This window comes from Schistocerca nitens, chromosome 1 (genome assembly GCF_023898315.1).
Source record: "Schistocerca nitens isolate TAMUIC-IGC-003100 chromosome 1, iqSchNite1.1, whole genome shotgun sequence".
Taxonomy (NCBI): Eukaryota; Metazoa; Arthropoda; class Insecta; order Orthoptera; family Acrididae; genus Schistocerca; species Schistocerca nitens.
Genome location: NC_064614.1, coordinates 521893161 through 521911828, shown reverse-complemented (window position 1 = coordinate 521911828; position 18668 = coordinate 521893161). Strand labels below are relative to the sequence as shown.

General features: G+C 42.8%; 1 protein-coding gene across 1 annotated transcript in view; it reads right to left on the bottom strand.

The window, feature by feature from the left end:
• Positions 1 to 18668, bottom strand: part of LOC126253284 (nuclear hormone receptor FTZ-F1) — a 1090123-nt gene that overhangs the window by 806329 nt on the left and 265126 nt on the right. The window contains exon 2 of the mRNA XM_049954520.1: positions 18208 to 18273. Coding sequence (XP_049810477.1) covers positions 18208 to 18273 — 66 coding nt within the window. The remainder of the gene's footprint in view (positions 1 to 18207; positions 18274 to 18668) is intronic.

Here is an 18668-nt window from a genome sequence, read left to right as displayed (position 1 = left end):
CCCTAGAACTTAGAACTACTTAAACCTAACTAACCTAAGGACAGCACACAACACCCAGCCATCACGAGGCAGAGAAAATCCCTGACCCCGCCGGGAATCGAACCCGGGAACCGAAGGAGGCAGGGTTCCAATTTGCAGCGGGAGACACCTTACTACCAACTAACCCTACCCTGACCCAACTACAATTTCCTCGGAGGAAACAAAAAGCCATTTCAACTGTTCATAGCTCGTCCACCAATATTAAATGTCAAGAATCTGGAAGGCTATGCTTGGTGTGGAAATTCAAGAACCCCGGCAGGGGGAGGGGTTATTCCACCAGGAAGTGAACTGCTGTCTGTAAGGCTCATGGCAGTGGCTCATTACTTACGACAATACTGTGAGTTAGTTCGGTATGACCGATGCTGAGGCGACAAGGGAAGATGGGTCCCTTCTGGGAGGAACGTCATGCAGACATCGTCTGCTTGATAGATCGGAATTTACTAGAGTGGGTGGTAATCCATCAGATGTTGTTGCGTCTCCAAGTGAGTAGAGGCCTTATCTGCATCTGAAATTTCGGGACTGGGATCGTCAAAGCAAAGATTGGGCTAATAATTGCTTCTTTAGCCAAACGCTCTTCCAGTTCATTCCTCAGGATGTACAAGTGTCTTGGGATCCAGAGGAAAACAACTGAGCAGGTAGTATATCTAAGCTCAGAGAGAAGATCGTGAATAGCAGATATCACAGGGAGACAGGAGCAACTTCGACCAGTATCCTGGAGTCACTACAAATTATAAATTGGTCGAGTGCTATCTGTTTAATAAAGCGTAAGGCTCTGTTACTGGCTATCCGCACCGCCGTAAAAACAATACAAGTACCTGAGAACGAATGTTGTTCCTGACTGGTGAGAGAAGTAAAAGCATATTTCGTCCTATTCATGGTCTTACAGCCCTTGGTGAAATAGATTGTAGCAGCGTGAAGCACTCTCTGAAGATTTGAGTGGAACAGATGCCAAAAATCCCTAGACACTGAAATAGATTGGTCCTAATTCGTGGTCTGGATACAACTGGCCGGCAAGAGTGGCCGAGCGGTTCTAGGCGCTTCAGTCTGGAACTGCGCGACCGCTACGGTCGCAGGTTCGAATCCTGCCTCGGGCATGGATATGTGTGATGTCCTTAGGTTACTTCAGTTTAAGTAGTTGTAAGTTCTAGGGGACTGATGACCTCAGAAGTTAAGTCCTATACTGCTCAGAGCCATTTGAACCATTTTTTAAAATACTAACTAAGAAGGAGTGTACGGAATTACTCGGGAATACACTCTTAAGGGGGATAGATAGAGATCTCAGCAAAAGGTCTCGAGGTACTTTCCGACTGGGAGATCTACCATAGGGCTAGCGCCAGGAGTCGATACTCCTTATACAAAAAAAAAAAAAAAAATCAATAAGTTGGATGATTAGGAAACGGTCGTATGGTAGCCACGTCAGCTTCTTATGAAAGATGGGTCAAAAAAATAGGGGTTCTGTTTATCATCATCTACAGACTGGGTACCCGAGGAGTGTTAGGAGAAAACTGGATGCCACTGGAAAGGAGGCCCTTCAGATGGCTCTTAGAAGCTGGTGTTCAGCCACGACTACAGATTGGGAGCTATACCAAAGTCATGGCAACGAGGAAGAGTATAACACTCAGTACAGTGCCCTGCTGGATGCCAGTCTCTTTGACTCATGAGGAGCCAAGTAATGTATCAAATCTAATCTGAAAGAACTGAGGGATAAAAACTGACGAATAAATATTGGTATGGCGCATAAAAAACCCCAGTAATGACGAGTAAGTTAAACATGATGATGCCAAGAGGTGTCTTGTGCCCTATACAAGTCTGAAACGCTGCAGTAAGATGTCAGTGCCCCCACCCACACACCCACCCACTCACACACACACACACACACACACACACACACACACACACACACACACACACAAAACCTCTGTCGGATTGCTGTTTTTAATCTAACCAAATAGTTGGTTATGTATCGTTTAGCCTGAAAACCACAGACGAAAGGTCCCCTGATTCGAGAACCCGACATAATAATCAGGCTACCATCCTCTTTCAACCATTTTTCAGAGGCTAATTGATTGGAAGCTATCGATGTACGTTGGGTTTGTGCCTGGCTGGAATAGAATGATGATACTCTCTGCTGCGAAGGACAAAGCCCTTCTAGCCAAATATGGTTAAGAACCTGAGTCAAATGTTAACCATCTGGTTATGAATCTCATCAGGGCCTAGGCCATATCGTGGGACGAGACAAGATCATGAAGCAGTTTTCAGTCAGTGATAGGTTCATTATGTACTTAATGGTTACAGAGGGTAAAGGATAGGTGATGTCTTCAACTTGCTTTTTTGCAATAATAAGGTAGCTGAACACGCAGAGTATGCAAACACTGTCGCGAAGTGGTTCACAAGGTACTCAGCAAGAACCAATTCAGCAGTAGAAATACGACGTTGAAGGCAAAGACCCAGAACGGTTGTTGATCTTTGGCGACCCAGTAGACTTTGCAGCTTGGCTCACAGATATGATGTAGAGTATATGTTCCCAAGGAGGGAAGTGAGCCTTTGCACAGAGCCGCATAGAAGTGACGCAGGGGGTCTGTGAAGGATGTTTTTGAATCGTTGTACCAATGTGTTTGGTCCATCACGGGACGTGACACTGATGGAGGACCACATAGAAAAGGCGAAAGCAATTCCAACAGCACGGACGAAAGGGACAGAGACATTTCCTACAACCTCATCTATGCAAGTTGACGGAGAGGAAACGAAGGTGCAGAAGGGGTATGCAACTGCCAGTTGGCCTTTTGTAGAGCCCAACGTGACAATTAGTCTATCAGACAATGACAAAGAAGTGACAGGAAAGTGACCACTGACACAGAGATTGTTGCACAGTGACCACTGTAGAAAAGCCACGAGACTGGTGGGAGAGATCAAGAGGTTGATAGTCTAAAACATGCCATGAGTGGCATTAAAGTGAGTGGGAGTACCGACACATAGGAGAGACAGGTCAAGATAAGAAAAAAGTTAGTCAATCATTCGGTCCATATCAGGTGACATGGTACTTTGCTCACAGAGAGTGGTGTGCATTGAAATCTGCAAGTAGGAGAAAAGGGGGAGAGTTCTTGAATTAAGGAGCCATCCCAAAGTAAGTAACTGCCCTGCCTGGCCTGGAAAGGGAGTGGGGGGGGGGGAGAGGAGAACAGGCATTGTAGATAGTGATCGCTGGAGAATTTTTGCACTCGCGCTGTTATCGATTCCTACGTGGCATGGAGGGGAATTCGCCAACAGAAGACATCCGTGTGAAGCTACGAACAAACCCATCCAGATATGCTCTCAGGCCCAGTATGGTAACATCACACAATTGGTGAATGCTCATGCATTTCTTGGAGAGCAATGCAAGTCACGGAACAGTATGATATTAGTTGTTGCATATCAGCATTGACAGTAATATCCATTGCAGGTCCACTGAATTATCATGTTAAGGGTGTTACGGAGTGAAGTCAGCGGCGGCACGTCATTCGGGAACGACAGAGACGAGAAGGCTGTGAGAATCGGTCAGCCAATCGCACGCTAAACGACCTCCCTCCAGGACGATAACGCGACAGCAGCGGCCCCTAGATGAAGACGACATGCAGTAAGGGTCGCGCCCGATGGTGGGAGCCCACTTCGATAGCAGCTTCAACGTTAGCTACTTCGTTAACTGACGCATTGTAGCCTCTATCATTAGCAATCTCTACGTAGCACAGTTAAAGATCAGCTGTCACTACAGTTCAGTTGATAGACTTTTGTTAGTAGCAGTAGCTAGGATCAGAAGTGTTACATGTGTTTGTCTGTTCTGAAGAAGACTGATTATTTTGTATGTCGCCCTTTGCTTGTGACACATCTGTGTAATTGAACTTGTGGATGGTCATGTATAAAGAACTAAAAGAATTCTCAGATCAAAGTTAAGTACTTGTCTTGTTGTAACAAAACTCATTGATACGAGTTGTTTGATTGGTTGTCTAGCGAACCGAGTATGTAGGATTCCTAGACACAACAAAGGGCATCCTGGTTAGGTGTAAAGGTGCCAAGAGGAAACGTCGCGCCTTTGGATCACTGACTATCATCAGTAGAGGTGTAACATTGACAAACATAGGTTCAGAGTCCGATGGCGTGGTAGGATCTAGCACCTCTTCAGTCGCTGGAGTAGACTTCTCCTGAGATATCTTCTTTTCCCTTTAACTGCCTAGACGGCCTATCCTCTGTTGGGATGGGAACCAGAGTAGGCTGCCATGGGGCTCATAGTCTATGGGTCCTTCAGTCACTGGCTCGTGTTTGGTCACTGGCCTGCATGAAGATTTCTGGAGATAGGGAACTGTAAAGGAAGCATTGCCATGTAGATACCAGAAGAGCAAGCTGCTTCTCTGGTTGTGTGCACCACAAGAGGGGAGACCCTCTCTCTGCCACAGGCTAATTTACTTGCACGACTACAGAGGTCAGCAATGAGGGAAAGCAGGGAATAAGTAGTTGATGACCTGGAGAGAGAGAGAGAGAGAGTGGCAAAGTTTGATACCAATGGACTGATATAAGCGATGGTACTTTTTCCACGCTTCAGAATAGACAGGTCATCAAAGACCCTAAGACCCTGTATTGTGTGTTGCTTAACTAAGGCATCAGACATCAGGAATAGCAGAGGGTTATGGTCTCCACAACAGACACGGAACAGTGGTTGCTCTTCTGGCGAGTTTTCATGAAGAAGCTGACCATTAGCCTTCACAAACTGGGTTGTTTGTACAACAGTAAGGCATATGCCCAAAGTGTAGAATACAGCTCCACGTCACATCAGTGACTATCCCAGTTTTTTAGTGAGGATGAATGCCCTTTGTCAACCTTGTTGCCTGGCATAAGAATTTGATCCCTTGCTTCTGCAAGTTTTTACGTAATTCCTCATCCATTTACAGCGTTAAGTCCCAGAGAAAAATACAACACTGTCCCATGATCAGGCTCTTATGGGGTTTTAAGGTGGCAAGTGAACTTCCAAATTTGTTGCAAAAGAATAATTATCAGGACTTGGTAGGATTTGCTGTTTTAATTATGACGGAACAACTTCACAGTTTGCTAAGGAAAAGATTTCTCCAAATATATTTTCGCTGTTATTTACAAAGAATCGTCTAGATGTTTGCGTGCAAACCAGGAACTGAGGGGAAAGTTTTTGCAGTTCGTTTGAACTTACTTTCCTCCCACGGCGTAGCCAAGGTAGAAAAGTTCTTGAGGTCATAACGACCTGCAATGAAGCATTTAAGTCTGTCTGAAGGGATCGCCGTAGCCTTCTCTGCCTAGATATCCACCATGATGCTGCCTCCTCCAACGACGCGGGCACTGCCTAAGGGTCCCACCCAGCCAGAGCTATGTCCACATGGCTTGATGGCCAATACCCAGAGTTTGTGCTCCCAAACGGACAGGCACCTACATCTCGGCATGTGTAGGGAGGTAATGACTCCGGCACCAATAGTGTGATCCCTTCATGGGCAGAGGTTGACCTCCACGAGGACTGTCAACCATGTTGTGTACTGGGCGACCTTGCCCACACGGCTGAAAAGTGGAGATCGAACCCGGACGTGGGGGGCCATTTATGAGTAACCAGAAACAAGAGTTGTAAAATAAATCAACAAAGTGGGAAAAGCTGTAATTTGAAGTCCCACAGAGAAGCTAGGTTGTCACCAAGACATCTGTCCTACGGACGAAATGTGTCCCACAGACAAAGTCTGATAAAGATATAGAAAGTAAGATTGAAGCACAGGAAAGGAAGAGGTACTGCAGTGGCTCAGGAGCCCGTCCAGTCAACGCATGTTCTCAATAAATAGTTGTGAGCCGCCGAAGATTAACTGCATAAAACAGATATTGATCACTCTGACCCTGATGTATATTTTGTTTGTCGGGTTCAGAGGTGTACGGTACTAAACTTAAGACAGCAAGATTAACATAGGTCCAGATATGTTCTAAATAACACAAGAGGTTGAGAGTTTATACAGACGTTCTGCAAAGTGACACATTTAGCGGTTTCACTGAATAGACTGAACAACCCCAACGTTATGTGTAACATAACGGGATATAAGAGAGTTTTCGTGTGAGGACGTTGCTGTAAGGTAATTCAACACAGCACGAGCTCGATGCGCGTACCGGGCATCCATATGTAGACAAGGGATTAGTGTGACGTTCGAACGGAAACTTTTTGATCGTCCCTGTTAACTCACAAGCAGATGAAAGCACATTTCCTTATTTGGACAGTACGTAGGCTAAAAATGTGAGAATTAGTATTGTAACACAACCGGAAAGTTACGTTCGTTGTGCAGTACAGGAAGGGAGAATGCAGGGGTTAGACAAAGGAGGAAACAGCTCTAGGGCCTTGACACGGTTACTAATGAATGCGGAGGAACTTGGAATCTGAACGAAAGCTGTCGCTAGTGCGCCCAACAGGGAAGACCAGCGCAGGCCGCCGCGTGAGGGTATGCGTGCCAGGCGGAGGTGCATCGAGTCAGTTGGCAACACTGCGCAGCAGACAAAAAGTGCAACAGGCGGGCGAGCAGGTAGCTGGGCTGTGGCTAGGGCCTGAGTGGGCGCCGCCACAAAGAGTGAGACGGGCGGAGGGGAGGGGACGCCGCAGGAACAGAACCGGACCCGCCTCACCCTGCCGCAGGAAATTCCACGCCGCCGCCTCCCCGCATCTGCATAGCACGTCTGCGGCAGGCGGCTAATTTGGCACGAGGAAGCTGGCGGCCTGGCCTGCAGTCGGCTCTGTCGTGCCGGGCGTTTCACTGCCGCGCACCGCAAGCGGAAAGAACAATACACCTAACGAAAGAAACGTCAAGGCACACTCACTCCTGCCATCCAAACTTACAACTGACAATATTTCGACGCATCTTATTCCGTGGTGAGCATATTTCTTCTGCGCGTACATACATTGGGTGACAAAAGTCATTGTATGCGGTCACACCTTTTGAAGTCACACTGCTCCTTACATATTACCTCTACACCCAGTTATGAGTGCTAACAGAAAAAGAATGAAATAGAAGACGAAAGAATGGAAACGGAGTAGCTGGTGACCTTAGAAAAATGTTGGACGTCAAGCACAGCAAACTTCTGAACGATGGCCAAACACAAACCGAAAAATGAATTTGTTGCTCTGTCAATTTGTTGTTAGATGGTAGACGATAACTGAGTAGCAGTTACAGCTGCTTAGATTACGAAATTTAGTAAAAGTTTACTGTCACTGTTTTTTGTTACGATCATATCCGAAGCTTTTCTGTGACAAACTCCATTATCTTTTCCTACATGTATATTTCGCAAGATTACAATTCAAGTTTCCAGTTTAGTTCTGCAATAGCTTTCCATGTGTTATAAACAGATGGTAATAGTTGTCTATTTTAAGAGAATAACATCTTGAACGAATAATAATTGTGAATATGTATTTACGGTATGTACCTTTATTGGTTCAAATGGCTCTGAGCACTATGGGACTTAACATCCGACGTCATCAGTCCCCTAGACTTAGAACTACTTTAACCTAACCAACCTAAGGACATCACACACATCCATGCCCAGGGCAGGATTCGAACCTGAGACCGTAGCAGCAGAGCGGTTCCGGACTGAAGCGCCTAGAGACACTCGGCCACAACGGCCGGCTATGTAACTTTATTATACCATTGAATAATAGTATCCTGAAACTGAAAAAATACACATTTGCATTCACGCTTCATGAAAGTTACCGTTTTCATTAGGTACTGGCCAAACTCAAGCGCCAGCTCACAAATCGTTGTTTCTAATTCCACTTTTTTATGGACGGTTGTTTCTAATTCCACTTTTTTATGGACGATGTTAAGAAATAAATGTCAAATTATTTCATTTACGTATAGAGATGAAACAGGGATGGAGTGTTAGGCTGCGTTGTGAAGAGGGTTTGTGAATCCGTGCTCACACTCACAAGAAAATGGCTCAAAGTCTTCCACTTATTTGCGTACAATACAACTTTGAATCATGATGGCGGTGGCAGCGGGTCATGCTACTAATAAGACAGCGAAAGAAGTATTCAGACATTATCATCCATGAGTACACAGGCGCTACTCAAAGTTCAAGAAAATTGATCGGTGAAGGGTACAACTCACGCAAATCTCGTTCGATGGCGTCCCAGACGTGCCCAACATAACTTGGAGACAGGTGACCTGGTGTTCGGAACTAGGGTGGGAGGCGGGGGCGACTTGATGAAACACAATCCCCTTCGCTGTTACTGAGTGTTCTGCTAATAATTCTCACACAAAATGTGAGCGATGAGTTACTGGCAGTGTGCGATTTGCAGGGGGGGATTGGGGGGATTTCCCGCCCTCTGCATCAGACCATCCCCTCCTCTGGTTTTAGTTTATGTATCCCAACCTGGGATGTTTATTTCCCACGCACTGGAGTAAAACTTAACATATAATTTAAATTTGTGGAGCCGAACACTGAAAGTTTTTAATACAGTCTTACTATTAATATGTATGCTTATTAATTTTGAAAAAGTGTTATGTAGTAGGTAAGTATTTCAAAACATTTACAACTAAACGACAAGACGACGCACGCCACATTTCCGTAGCATGCCGCAATGTTGCAAGACGTCGCCCCAGCGTAAACGAGGCTTTAGAGCCAGGTCTGTATTTTATGGTGGATGTGATGCGTTGCGTACGAAACTAAAACCTGCCATCAGATCCAAACGTCGTGGAAAACTGCGAAGAGGTGTCATCCTGCAGCAAGATAACGCTCGCCCACATTCTGCCAAACGGACAGCCGACGCAATAAAGGAGTTGAGATTCGAGGTGCTGGAACATCCACCATACAGTCCAGACCTGGCTCCAAGCGATTTTCACATGTTTGGACCCTTAACGGGAGCACTACAGGGAAGAAGATTTGAAAGTGGCGACGTCATTGCTGCGGTGCAAAATTGGTTACAGATCCAACCGATAAACGTATTTTCTGATGAAGTAAAAAAACTCGTAAAACGTCGGGAAAACTGCATTGAAGTCCAGGGAGGTTATGTAGAAAAATAACGCATGTTTCAGTTTTCTATCATCAGAATAAGTACAGCTTTTCACAAATGTGCCTTTACTTTTTGAATTCCTCTCGTATATCTGTATGTAGATGATTTTGTAAATAAACTTTACCTATAAAGTACTTTTAAAGATATAACAAGGGATGGCTTTTCTGATAGTGCTTACGCGTGAATAGTGAGTTTCAGCATTAACATCTATTTATAAATAACTGTTTAACCATGGGTAACGCCACGGTCCAAGCTAGTAACGTATATAATTATACTAACCCCCTAAGACATACCCCCCACTAGTAAAAGTACAAATCGAACACTGGTTACTGGACTGTCTTGCTGACGGTACAGATTACTTGCGGAGTGATGCAGACCAAGAGCGGCCAATATTTCACTCGCAGGCCATGCCCTTGCACGAGTGCCATAGCGCTCACGCTCAGCCTCGCTTCACACTTCCCTCACCGCCGTGCCACGCTGTTCTGTGCGTGTGGAAGGGGCACAGGGGAAAACTGCAAACGCGTCGCATTTAGACTGTAGTGCAGTCGCACTGCATGCGACTTGGTTTTGTATTCCACATTTCTCAACAACACAGATCACAAATAAAACAAATCTGCAGTATTTTTGGCGCGCTGAAGACAATTTTTATCTGGTACAGATGTCGGCATACGGGTACGGGCAGATGCTGACATATTTTCGAATTACGTTGCCACGTAAACGTGACTTATTTAGTTTCATCGTCGAAAAACGGCCTTTCACACAAACGTGTCGATGGAGATATTGTAGCAGTTTTGCAAACTCATTTTGGGAAATTAAAAACTCTACCTGAGGAAGCAATGTAGACGTCCTTGACAGTTTTAATATAAAAGAATTTGTCATTAAAACAGGTATTACCTTGCAAGTCAATCAGTTACGTCTGCACATGCACAGGGGCGCTTTCATCAGAAACGGCAAACGGTACCGAAAACAGCTCCAAAATGTATGTCAGATTTATAATGTCCTCAAAGCGTTAGGAAACTATCCTTGTAATTATTGCAAGAGCACAATGAATTCTTCAAATCTCGCGTTTTCTTTACCGATAGAGAGCTTAGGGAACTGGACTGTGTCGGAATGTGTCCCTTCCATAACGCGATTTTCTTAATAAATGTTTCCCTTTCGAATCAGAAAGAAGTTCCCAGAATGAGATTTTCACTCTGCAGCGGAGTGTGCGCTGACATGAAACTTCCTGGCAGATTAAAACTGTGTGCCCGACCGAGACTCGAACTCGGGACCTTTGCCTTTCGCGGGCAAGTGCTCTACTTCAGAAAGAAGTTGTTTCTCATCTTCCACTGTCTTAGTGTGGGCAGTGCGCAGTCAAGTTAGTTGGACTTGACTGCGCACTACCCACACTAAGACAGTGGAAGATGAGAAACAACTTCTTTCTGATTCGATACGAGGTCTGCATTCCATTCCGAATGTTCTAATTTTAGTTCCTGCACTCATTTTGCCTTAATAAATTCTACAATAGAAACTTTTAAATCGAAAAATCGTTTCAGGCATGCCCCTTGACTTGACGAAAGTACTTCGCAGCAAAATACAGTCTCTATAATACATGTCGTTCAATTCCATCAAGAACTGTTGCAACTGACAGTCGAATAATGCGTGCGACATAAGATATTTTACTACTCGTACCACCAATTTCTTCACGTGATCCGCGCCTACAAATTTAGCAGAAAGTGCTTCTTGATTTACAGAAAAATGAATTCCGTCTGTCGATCGTTGCAAATTTTTGCTCTTTCATTGTCAACGAAATCTTTAAACTCGTTCTGCATGGTATTGTAATATCGCTTCATAGTAACTTTGCAGTACCTGTCTCTTACGCGACTGGATAATAGATACTGTAAATTCTCGTCCCCCTCTTCTGTCTTTCCCATTCATTTTTAAAGGCTTGTGGCGAGATATCGCTAGACTGCCTCTTTTCGTGCAAACATCCAGTGGACCTGTGAACGTCCTTCAGACCAAGAACAAACAGCGAAAGGTACAGAATGAGTTTTGTGCCGGTCGAAAAATTTCAAACCGCAATACCAAATGAAATGTCGCGCTCTATGGAGTACTTCCGAGAAGGAACGAGCATAGCGCAGACAGGCAGAGCCGTGGGCCTGCGTGTAGTTTGGTACGTCGTGACCGGCCTGCTCTACAGTGTACCCGAACAAACGCATGCACATGATCGGAAAGTAGCTTCCTGTATCATTCGCCGTTGGAAGGCGACGGTTGACATATCAGAGACTCCGTTTCATCCCAAGTAAACACCTTCCACTCGATAATACTTCCAAGACCCACCTGAACGGTGCCCTACTGTGAGGCGGAATGTTTCTCCTCATGTGGTCTCCATCGTACTCTTTCCCAGTCCTCGGTACCGCGACTCATAAATCCATGCAACCATTTTCAAGCTTCGAGTACCACTGATGGCGTTCCTAGAGCCATTCTGATTGCTGTACACTCTAACGTGCGCTGGTTCCAGGTACACGTGTGAGACGACAGCTTCTGTGTCCCTCAACGAGGAGGCGGTTATGGCTGTCGACTCACAGGTTGCTGTTGCCGAAGCCCCATCAGCACGCTGTCCCACGCGGCGGATGATTACACTAAATCGAGACACTAAAAATTATACACTCAACATCGTGGTGTACCTATAAAGTCCAGTGCCCGCCCGGTCTCGAATACAGTGCATCCTGTGCATCGCATACTATGAGCGTAGCATCACTCATGCTTGTATCCCGCAACTTGCCCATCTTGAGTCAACTGTCGTGCAGACAAACGGTCAAAGGTCCGAACTATTAATATCGCCATGCGACTGCAGTGCCCACTCTAACAGATTGATTGCAAATAATAGATTTATAAACAGCCAAATAACCACACCAGTTGCACTTATATTTTTATTTTTATTATCACGACTGGCTTCGATTCCCATGGCCATTTTCCATTGACTATTTTAACAATTTAGAAAAAGTACAACGCAATACACTGAAACGCAAAAGAAACTGATTTAGGCATGCGTATTCAAATACAGATATACGTAAACAGGCAGAATACGGCGCTGAGGTCGGCAATGTCTATATAAGACAACAAGCGTCTGGCGCAGTTGTAAGATCGGCCACTGTTGCTAGAATTGCAGGTTATCAAGATTGAAGCGAGTCTGAAGACATTTTCATTTTTTACACTTTACTTCTTTTCTCCCTATTACGAAACTGATGTAATATTAACATTGTCTTCTTTATAAATGATCTTCCTTAACCGAATTCCCAACTTATGGTTAGTACCATGACTTAATGAAAATACAGTCATCAATGGTTTTGGTTTTCTGCTCATTAATGCTGATCAACTTCTGTACATTGGCATCTGTGTTCTATTTTTATTTACTTTTTAATACGAAATACCTTTTATGTTAGACTGGGTCTGTTCTCATTTCTGCAAATTCCGTAACTTCGTGGGGGCAATGTCCCTCAGTTCTGAACTTTTGTATTTTTTATTACTATATTAATTTTTTACATCTTGATAGTGTAAGTTTTGTCATACATTAAATTCTTTTCCCTTAACCCCCTCCTATAAACGCCCCCACTGCCCCACAATATTTTATTATTTCGACGGATATATTACTTTTACAATTTGTTTAAACTCAGGCTTAAAAGCCCTATCTTATTTTCACAGTGTATCCCTGGTTTTGTCAATTAAAATATTGTAATACGATATGATTATTTCCCTGTATTTTGGTTTTGTAACTGAGTATTGTTCTTCCTTTACTAATTTTTGTTTGTATCCTAATTGATCTTTTCAATTTCGTCTTATGACAATGTAGTAATGTTGATGAAATATTTTTAACCAATGTGTTAAAGTGTAGGTTCATACCATATCTCTATATTAATTTTAATCTGTATGATAAATGGAATTTCAATTACATTTTGTGATTGTGTACACATTGGATGACATATTCTTCTAATCAATGTGTAACAGTTTAGATGTACACGATGTTTCGTCATATACAAAAAATGGTATGATTATGGCACAGGCATGGCATAGGCATAAAATTTTAGATGTTTTACATCTATATATTCCATGTTCCTTTTGTATTTTCCTTCACTCCTGAAAATTGTATTTTCTTTGTATTAATTTATTTTAATGAGTGTTTTTGTCACATATGGCTTGACTGATTTTAATTTCATGGATTGCTCTGTAGTTAGTATTTTACATGCTTACATTTTTGACTGGATTGTAAAATATTGTATACTCTTACATTCATCACACCTGTTACTTTATTACTTCATATTTTATTTTACTGTTTTTATGCAATAGCAATCAAACTTAGGACTGTTAATATTTCAATTTGTAACCTGATTACCACAGAAGTATTTAATGGCAACGTCTTCGGATTTGGTGAAGAGCTTTGACTTTGAAGCTCTTTGACTTGTATCGCTGTACATCACATGTTGTCCTTTTGTCAATATGCAATCACGTTTTAACCTTGTCACAATTTTTTATTTTTATTGGCAATTATGTTTACAGTGGTAACTGATGTCGAAGCATGTATGTCATGTGATACATCTTTCATAATTTTTTTGTGTATTTCGATTGATTAACGCTTTTTCCTGTTTTTCGTATTTCGTTTGGCATTGTCAGATTGTCCAATTTGTGTGTGTGTATGTGTGTGTGTGTGTGTGTGTGTGTGTGTGTGTGTGTGTGTACAGCTGCCGCTGATGATGGTTTAGATCCGAAACTGGTAGCAGAATAAATAACATTATCATGAACAGCACAGTGTTATGCATTTTGTATAATATTGTATAGCAACTCATTTACAATTTAAAATACATTACTAGAATCTGCACGTATATTGTCGCGAGAGCACACACACACACAGTTTAATGAGACATTTCAAAAGACGCTGCTTATATGAGGGATTGAAAATGTATAGGTAGGTCCTGTAGAGGGCAGAGAAGATACACAGGGAGAAGCAAATAATAATGGCATAAGTATAGTACTTTAAAGATAAACAAAACACAGAAATACATGGCATATAAAAGTTTTAAACGGATACATAATAGAAAGACCTCTAGAAAGCAGTAATATGAAAAAGAGTAAAGACAGCGGGACAACGCTCGGAGAGACGAAAGAAGAGTCGAAGTTAGACAGCTGCAGTACACAAGTAGAAACAGCAACTGCATCTCTGCACGCAAACTCGTTGTTTAGAGAACACAAAGCATGAGGTACAGAGAGTGGCCTGTTGTGTGAGTCACACATGCTGTTCCGTGATAACTGATTGCACTAGAATTTCAAAACATCGAAAACATTCTGTAAAGCATCAAGGAGAAAAAAGTTTTTGTGTTCATTAAGAATTCTAGTATACCTGTGGTGCACACAGTTGAAATTTACCTCTCTTCCAGGACGTCTGTGAGAGTGTCCTTCTCCTTTTTGAGCGAACTCGAAACGTTTTTGCCAATAATACTAATGCAGTGTCATTTGGAATTATCTGCGACGTGAAAATAGACTTATCTTCTACATTTTTTTCTTGTTTCCGTATTCTCCGTGTATTCTGGCAAAGAGCTATCAGCCTGTTTGGCCGATATAAAAAGCTTGATAGTAAGTACGGCAAATTTTAAATATACCTGCAGTCGCAGTACCGGGGAGTTGCGCGATCTCAGGCCCCTTTCCACGGTTCGCGCGGCTCCCCCCGCCGGAGGTTGGAGTCCTCCCTCGGCCATGGATATGTGTGCTGTCCTTAGCGTAAGTTAAGTTAGATTAAGTAATGTGTAAGCCTAGGGACCGATGACATCAGCAGTTTGGTCCCACAGGAATTTACCACCATTATGCAGTCGCAAATTTGTTGTTATTTTTGCTATTACCTACAAGAAATTTACCTAGAGGGTTAGCAGTCTTGAAAGTAATTCTAACATTCAACCTGTGGAGCAATGGACTGACGTTGTATGAAAAATTACCACGAAAGAGAAACGTGAGAAATTTTAAACTTTCTGCAAGATCATCAGTGGGTTTGTTGGTTGTATTCTGAACAACTTGGAATTTAGAATTATATACCTCATCAAATGTGGAAAACGTTTGGGCTTTATATGACGAACGCAGACTGTTTAAAGTTTTGTCATGCCTTGTTGATCATATATGGGTATTGTTAGTTTATCTAAATTGTGTTGAACCAATTAACTGTGCACACATTTCTAAATTAGAACTATCGTAATGCTGCATATGGAGGCAGTCCATGTCGAATACCAAGAATAGTTCGTTACATTCACATTCTCTCTGATCACTTTCTGTGGGATGTGCCACTTGCATCCATATCTTCTGGCAGCTTGTCAGGGTATTTTCCTTGGTTGGCAGGCTATGTTTACTTTTAGAAACGTGAGCTGGGTTCGGTAAACCCGCAACCAAAAACATATGAAGTTATTAATAGTGCAATTACAGCCCCAGTAAGAACAAACTTCTGTACCAACTAGCTCTATGGTACCTATATATTCACTTTTCGAACCCAGAAGACTGGTAATGTTTACCGCTTCTTCTTCTTGTTAGTGTTAGGGACAGGTGCAGATCTTGGGCAAAAGTAGTCTGGTGTCAGCAACGGATACCCTGCAGTAACTGAATTAATGTCGCATCAGCGGCGGATACACGAAGGGCGCGACATGTGGATCGCCTCTGTTGGCTGACAAACAGCTGGTGCAAGCCTGCCGGCTAACCGCCAGCGTGGGTGGTCGTTATGCAGGCCACCGGCCGCGTACAATCACGCCGACGGCTGCCTGTCATGCAGCCGGTAAGAACTGCATATGGCTGCTGCTGTTTGACAAGTGCATCTACAAGTACCTGAGTTATATTCACTGCCGTTAAACAAACAAGAAACGGCCTGGTTCACTGAATAATGAGGAGTGTATTTCAGTCGATTGCGAGGTAAAAAGTAGAAGAACCATTTACACGGAAGAACACAAACAATTGCTATTTTACACAAATTCTCGTGAAGCGATTTTTTTATGAAAACTGTTGAACTTAAATTACCTTTTTTACTATACAGGGCAGGCCAGAACACAACCGACAAAATTTCCAACGTTGTTCAAGGGTACCTTCTGAGCATTTTGGTATAGGGGATTCACGATCTTCGGCGATTCGTTGTAGAGTTATTGGCTCTGAGCACTATGGGACTTAACTTCTGAGGTCATCAGTCCCCTAGAACTTAGAACTACTTAAACCTAACTAACCTAAGGGCATCACAAACATCCATGCCCGAGCAGGATTCGAACCTGCGACCGTAGCGGTCGAGCGGTTTCAGACTGTAGCGCCTAGAACCGCTCGGCCACCCCGTCCGGCTGTAGAGTTATTGTTTTTCGTTTTGTTTTTTGTTCCAATTAGTTTTGTAACTCTACTGCAATGAAAATGGTGCACGACAGTGCAAATACAGACCGTATGCGGTGTGTGTCTTGTTTACTTTCGTTGATGGCACCTAACGTTGACAACATTAATGGCCTCCGCAACTCGTTGCCCTTAAGTTTGCTTACAGTATTGCTCGGTTCTGACTACGGTTTCGTTTTCCGGCAGCGTTAGTTGTACGTTAACAGTGATACACAGCAGTACTATGGATAGGTTTTTTGATGAAGAGTTGGTCGTTATGCACCTCGAATCTGGATTCACTGAATGCAATTGAAGAGCAGCGAAATGGCGCTAAGCTAACCTGTTCCCGCACCGACGGCAACCTCATCAAACCACTTTTGTAGACGGCGATTCTTGTTTTGCGTATTGCATATTAGAGGCTTCTTCACTTTTGTGAAGGTAGTGTCAGAGCAACAAGCATAACTGCAGTAACAAACTCAATAAATCATACTTACATAATTACTCTGTAACTAGCGCCCGGAGACGGTGAGCCCAGTTCACCAAAAACTCGAAAAGTACCACTGAACAACCCATGAAAGTTTGTCGATTGAGTTCTGGTTCACCATGTATATTTCAGCCGCAGGTCGCTTAGAATTGCATTGTACCTGCTGTGGGCTTACTAACAAGTCCTCTGATCTGTTCCCAAAGAAAGATAGAGGGGATGGCAAAATACTGAGAAACTGACTTACAAATCAAATAACTTATATACACAACGGTACGTACTTTAAAACGTTACACAGTAGCTTGTCAAACGAACAGACCCGAAGAGGCACTCACAACGTAAACATACCTGCTCTCTGACTGTCGGAACTGAAGGCTACAGCCTGCTACTAAACAGTGTTAAGTTGGTAACTCTTAAATCTCAAATACAAAACCAAAAATATTCACGACACAAAACTGGCTGTGACAGAAAGCCTTCTCAAAGTCAAAATTACTAAAAAAATACTCATTTAGCTATATATTAATCAGAATACTCAGAATGATTGTACACGTTACGCAAACACCACAAACACACTGAAAACCTTTCAGTCTGCCAGCCACTTTCAGTGGCAGAAGGCTAATGCGTTATGAAATTTTAATTATTATTCTAAATGAAATTTTATTAACTTAAAAAATAAATGCCTGTTATCGAAAGGATAACATACAATTCCGATTTCTGCAAATAAAGTAAAGAAACCTGACGTTTTAACATACATCAATAAATTTTAAAAACTGTTTTTTTCTCTTGAGGACCCCATCTAGGTGCAATAATCTCCCTCAGTTCTCTCGACTATCTTATGCATAGGGCATAATATGTGCAGAGCGTTCCCACAGTTTGCCTCAAGATGTCTGACCCTGGTGGTCGTCATCTATCTCTCTGTTTCTACTAAATCTATGTCATCCTGATCATCTACCTATAATGGTCTATGTTGGTAACATTTACCGACCAGCTCAATTTTGGACCAGATTTCCTCTCTTTTTTTTTAATTTGTTTTTTTTCCTGCTTTAGTCTTCCGATTTTCGAGTTTTCAATCGAGTTAATGGTACCAATTACACGAAGTATTTCGATAGATTTTCTAGTTTTCTTCGTGTAAGTGGAGCGCAGGCCTCAGTTGTTTGCTGTTGGATTCCCGTTACAGAATATAGCAAGAGGGCCTATCGAAATATTGTGACAAAATGATGTCGTAGGAGGGTATCACTAAAGGTGAAAGAGGATATCATAAAGGTATCGAAAGAGCGGATGGCAGATCGAAAAAAATGGTCGTCCCTACCTTTACAATCATCCGAGGACACAGAGCCACCTGCATAGTCGATAGCTCCCGTCAAGAGACAGGAATCTGGAACAAAAAAGTAGCATATTATTCTTTTCTGAATATTAGAATGCTAATTACGGTATATAAGAAAGTCAGAAAAATGATTTGCATTATCAACGATTACAAGGACAGAGTAAGGATCTGTCAGAAATCTTCTTTGCAACAAGCTACCAGTCGATGCACATAAAAAAATCACCGATGCTGCTCTTTTAACTATGTCACTATACTCACGTCGATGACATGTCACTGCGCGGTTTTCGAAACACGTAAACGAACGGACCAACTAAATTATTTCGGAAAGGTGCATTTAATTCCCTTTAGATTCCTTTTTTTATTTTTATCGCTTTGGTTCTGACAATGATTCTGACAAACTATTTGATTTCGACGAATTTTTATTCTATAGTTAGATTTCTGAGCGT